This window comes from Brassica napus, chromosome C1 (assembly GCF_020379485.1).
Source record: "Brassica napus cultivar Da-Ae chromosome C1, Da-Ae, whole genome shotgun sequence".
Lineage (NCBI taxonomy): Eukaryota > Viridiplantae > Streptophyta > Magnoliopsida > Brassicales > Brassicaceae > Brassica > Brassica napus.
The window spans coordinates 19,593,759-19,599,800 of NC_063444.1; the positions used below are offsets into that span (position 1 = coordinate 19,593,759).

The 6,042-nt window shown below is 41.5% G+C and overlaps 1 protein-coding gene across 1 annotated transcript; it reads right to left on the minus strand.

Annotated features, from left to right (window-relative positions):
• Positions 1-3,408: 3,408 nt before the first annotated feature.
• Positions 3,409-5,799, minus strand: LOC125579865. Its single transcript, XM_048743755.1, has one exon. It carries the CDS (start codon positions 5,797-5,799, stop codon positions 3,409-3,411), a length of 2,391 nt encoding a protein of 796 aa, XP_048599712.1.
• Between the last annotated feature and the right edge of the window lie 243 nt (positions 5,800-6,042).

Sequence of the window (6,042 nt, forward strand, 5' to 3'; positions counted from 1 at the left end):
TATGTATAGGAATCAAATTGTATACGTTCTATATGTATATTCTTGTATCAGTACTTTTGGATTATACAATTAACGGTTATAATAATTTGTTCGATATAAAGACATTATAGTTGACAAAACAGACATATTATAAGAAAATAAAGTTCTTTTTTGGTGTCTTAGAATTAGGGTATCCCATGAGAATAAATATGGTCATGTGTAATTAGTAAAACTAAAAACTACAAGATATTAACGAAACCCTTTTTCTTGATTAAATTAGCAAGGCACCTCTGCTTTTGTTTTTGATTAAATTAACCCCGATCTCTTAGTTGAGGTTTTTAACTTATGATTTGACATTTTTTTATTTATATTTTTTAGTTAAGAAACAGCTCTTATATCTCTTATTTAAGAGACAATTTTTAATCTTTCTTAGTTAAAATCTAAGAAAAGTTAAAAACCATACTAAGAAAAGTTAAGAACCGTCTCTTAACCGAATCTAAGAACCCCAGTTAAGATACCGAGGTTAATGATTAGGTCTAGTGTGGCTAACGTACATTGGCAACAAATCTCTAGTGATTCTATTAGTATTATTATTATTATTTAAATGATCTTAGTTTCGGATAAGCTTATACTCGATTATTATAACGCTGGACAGACATATGGATCACAGCAAATGAAAGTATTATTATATTTGTCCCACGATTCCTTTTTTTTTTGTAAATTTCCTGAGAAAATGTTCAGTGACAAAAATAATTAGAATATATGATTAGAATAATAAAAAAGAGAGAAAAGAACAAGATGATACTTTACAACTACCCCATTCTTGTTATGTTCATCAGTACTCTTTTGGTGGAATGTTCATTGGTATTTTTTTGGGGGTGTTAACCAAAAACAATTCCGAGAAGCGTAATTTTGATATTTCTCTGCATAAGTTTGTCTACTTTACTGTAATCTCGGGATATATATAATAATAAAGTTGGAATTGTCTCTCCTCCTGCGTCCACGTCATCAAGGAAGGAGGAGCAAATCATGCAACCTGTCGTCAGCTTTTCATGAACAAAAAACCGGACTTCGTTTTCTTCTTTTTTAGAACGAAACGCAACACTTCGTTCGCTTATAAATTTCTCTATGATGGCCTATTGGGTTTAAATATTATTTTCGAAAAATCCATATAGCTTCTGAAACATTCTTCTTCCACCTTCTGCTGTTAAGCCGGATAACTCTCCTGCTGCCGACTACAAGAAACAAAACGTCATCGGTTACAAATTTCGAGAAAGAACAATAATTAGAGAGATTTTATTCCAGGATAATTACCGCATGATAAAGAGAAGAAGTTGAAGAGTCATGTGAACGCCTTAACAGAGAAATCATTCATAATAGAGTCGAGAGGAAACAGTGATCTCATGGCGTTGAAGAGGACATGAGGAGATAAAGTAAAATTAGGATCAGTCAGGTTCATGAGAGGATTATAGAGTTAAAAGGATATCGATTTTAAGCAGAGTTGCGGATCTCTGTTTAGATCGGCAGTTGAGTTCCAGACAACTGAGTTGCCGCCAGCGAAGAGACAACGAATCATTACGATGAACGTGCCTTGGTCTTCTTATAACTTTCGCATTGAATCTTTGACTCAAAAACTTTTGGTAAGCTTATTCTAGTTCACTTAATTTTGTTATTCGATTTAATATTAACATCCTTTTTCTGTTACAGATTGGAGTGATTTGTTGTGTTGATCATCAGTATCTAATCAAAAGAAGAGCCTTAAGTTTCATTATATCCAAGATATCTGATGTAGCTCGCGCTACGGATAACACAATGAGCCTATTTAGTCTAAGAATTCCTAGGATCAGAGTCTTCTCGAATCGTTGAGAATAACAATATTCTAGCCGATTGCAAGGATCAAGAACACCAAAGCTCTAAATATTATTAATCAAAAGAAGTAGTGCCTCTCACAAACCCAAGAGTCCACTATATATATAACTATGATAAGTCCTAAGTCCTTAAGGATTATGATCTAACATCTTATCCATAAGCCTTATTCCTAATCGTTAAAATAATAAATCATTAACACTTATCTAAAAAAAAGATTAATTGAAAAAGGAAAAGGAAACCAAAGCCTAAGGAAAACATGAAGATATCCACACTGCATCAGGTCCCGCTTGTGTCGATCAGCTGCGACTTTGTATTTTGCCAAAGAAATCTGTAAATTATCATGAACCTGTCCATGCAAATGGGCCAAAGATCCCACCAACTCGACTGCTTGAACATTCTCCCGACCAAGATCTGGCGCAAGACCAAGGTCCATAGGCCCCCTCGAAACCAAGCCATACACCACGCGAAACTGACAAAACCATGTACTACGATTGATGGCATGATTATGGGCAAATTCCGCCTTACACAATATCGTGTCCCAAGTCTTGATATTATCACCCACCAAGCAACGTAATAAATCTCCAAGTGATCTGTTGATAACCTCCGTCTGATTATCAGATTGAGGATGATACGCTGAACTCATGTCCAAGCTGGTACGGAGGAGACGCCACAATGACCGCCAAAAGTGACTGAGAAATCGCGAGTCCCGATCAGAAACAATGGACAATGGATGACCATGGAGACGATAGATGTCTCTGAAGAACAGTTGAGCTACTTGAACAGCATCAGTCGTCTTCTTACATGCCACAAAGTGTGCCATCTTAGAGAAACTATCCACAATAACAAAGATCGAATCATTACCGCGTTGAGTGCGCGGCAAACCAAGGACAAAATCCATACTTATATCGGTCCACGGCTGCGTTGGAAAAGGTAATGGCAAGTAGAGACCAGTATTCGTCGCATGTCCTTTTGATTTTTGACACACCGTACACCTCGCAATGAACCGTAACACGTCTCGTCGTAGTGTTGGCCAAAAATACGAAGATGTTACCAACTGAAGAGTTCTGTCACGCCCAACATGTCCCTCTTCGTGGAGTTCATTGACGAGCTGGAGACGGAGGCTGCAGTCAAGAACACATAGTCGATTATCATGAAACACGAACCCATCATGCAAAACATACTCCGAGCTCTTTTGCTGTTGTAGTTCTCGCCAAACAGAACCAAAGAACGGGTCGTCGGGATATAAATCCGCAAAGGTCGTGAAACCAGAGACCAAAACATGCATAGACGCCAGCAGAGAATGACGTCGGCTAAGGGCATCCACGACCTTGTTCGTCTTACCCGATTGATGTTTAATAACAAAAGTAAACTATTGTAAGTAGGCAATCCACGAAGCATGTCGTGCAGAGATTTTGTCTTGACTACCCAAGTGCTTTAATGCATCATGATCCGTGTAAAGAATGAATTATTGATGGAAGAGATAATGTCTCCAATGTTTCACAGCTTGCACGATCGCATAAAACTCAACATCATAGGTGTGGTACCTTGCTCGAGACCCAGCTATTTTTTCGCTAAAAATGCCACGGGTCGACTTTGCTGGCTGAGAACAGCTCTAATTCTGAGTTTACATGCGTCACAATGCAACTCAAAAACAAGAGTGAAGTCAGGGAGGACCAATATCGGAGCCGTCGTGAGTTTCTCCTTAATTGTGTTGAACGCGACGTCAGCTGCAGGTGTCCACGAGAAGCTTGTTCCGCGCATACAATCAGTTAATGGCGCCGTTATGCTGCTGAAGTGGTGAATAAAGCGTCTATAAAAAGAAGTGAGACCATGAAAACTCCAAACTGTGCTGATAGTAGTTGGGGTCGGCCAAGTTTTAATAGATTCGACTTTGCTTGGATCAACTTCCAGTCCACGAGTGGAGACGATGTAGCCTAAAAACAGAACCTCGGAAGCCCCGAAAACACACTTCTGCCGGGCAGCAAAGAGCTTATCACGCCGTAGTACTGTTAAGACTTCTTTGAGGTGCGTCAAGTGACTTTGAAGGGAAGCACTAAACACCAAGATATCGTCGAAGTAAACGACGACGAATTTGCCAATGAAAGGGCGTAACGCCTGATTCATGACTCTCATGAATGTGCTAGGTGCGTTAGATAAACCAAACGGCATCACCATCCATTCAAAAAGTCCTTCACGCGTCTTGAATGCTGTCTTCCATTCATCTCCTGGTCGTATCCGTATTTGATGGTAACCGCTTTTTAGATCCAATTTTGTGAAGATGGCCGCATGTCCTATTTGATCGAGCAGGTCATCTAGTCGCGGGATAGGAAAACGGTAACGAACTGTGATCTTGTTAATTGTGCGACTATCGACACACATCCTCCAAGATCCATCTTTTTTTGGGATCAATAAGGCGGGAACTGCGGTTGGGCTCAAACTTTCTCGGACGTGGCCTTTTGAAAGCAGCTCCTCCACTTGACGTCGGAGTTCGTCGTGTTCCTGCCGGCTCATGCGATAATAGGGCCGGTTTGGCAAAACTGAATTTGGCATCAAGTCGATGTGATGTTGTATATCACGTAATGGTGGTAGCTCATGAGGAAGATCTGTTGGAAAAACATCCTGGAACTCGGACAGTAGGTTAGTGAAAGCGTTTGGAACCTCCATTCTTGAAGCAGCGAGACATGGCGCCGCGATTACGGAAAACATGGGTGTGGTCGCGTCAAGTTCTGCCTCAAATGCTGCTTTAGGTAATGTGATGAGAGATTGGGGCGGTTGATCTTGTTGCTTCTTGTTTTGATCATCCACGCTGGGAGTGGAGGTTTTAGTATGCTCGTTCGATGGAAGCAGAGTGATTGTCCGATCCCCAAACGTAAATCTATATGTGTTCGTACGTCCCTTATGGAGGGTATCACGATCATATTGCCATGGTCTGCCTAGCAGCAGATGGCAGGCGTCCATAGGCGCGACATCACACAATACTTCTTCCTTGTACGTACCAATTGAAAACGCCACTAATGAGTGTCGCGAGACAAAAAGATCAGTGTCGCTATTCAACCATGCTAGCTTATATGGTGCTGGGTGCGGAGTCGTCTTGAAACCGAGCTTGCAAACTGCCTCCTGTGCGATCACATTTGAACAACTACCCGAATCAATTATTAACTTGCAAATCTTTCCTTGAATTGTACATGTGCGAAAAAGGTTAGATCGAAGCCATGACTCTTGTGATGGTTGAGGTTGAAGACAACTTCGTCGAAGAACCAGACAAACACCGGTATCTCCGTGAATCACATCCTCTGTGTCCTCGTGATCCGATTCAGACTCATCAAATAGTGGACTAGTATCGTCAGCGTCCTGGATCACCAGTCCTCGGCGTGTCTGCTTTGGGCAAGCGGTCTGAATGTGACCTCTTTTGCCACAAGTAAAACACCGAAGGGCATTGGTACGTGCTGGTCGCGAAGACGTACTTGTGTCTATCGTATTATTTGTTATGCTTGTGTCTGCTTGAGTAGTCTGTCCATCAATTTTGTTTGTTGTTTGTACCTCACTGAACGAGGTTTGTTGACTACGAGGGCGGGACGAGTTAGACGTCCGAGACGCACGAAGTTGCACCTCCATTGCTGCTGCTCGCTGATGTACCTCTGAGACGGATAAGGGTTTGAATTGCTGTAACGCGTTTTGAAGTTGCGGACGGAGACCTCCAATAAACCGCACTATCATCTGAGTCTCGGATTCTGCCGCTGGTACTCGTGCAGCATAGTTGAAAAAGTCAGTCGCATATTCCTCAACGGACCGATTTCCTTGTCGTAAGTTCTGTAATTTGTTATACAGAGTGCGGTCATAATTGTAAGGAAGGAAGTTGCGCCACATATGCTTGTTGAGTCGCTCCCAAGAGTTGTGTCGTTGTTTGCCTGCTTGTCGTCGTGATTCTCTGAGTTGTTGCCACCACGCCATAGCGCGTCCTTTGAATCAAGTGACGACCAAAGAAACTCGCATCTCCGGAGTCACCTATTTAAATTCTAAAATCTCTTCCACCATATGCGTCCAATCGATAAAATCTTCCGGATTCAAAGTTTCGAGAAATTCTGGTATTTCTTGTCGAAAACCAGAGTCCCAACGCGACGTATTTTCTCGTTCTCCGATGGGCCGGTGAGGACGATTATTGTCAAGGTGTTGTTGTTGCTGTATGTTGTGTAC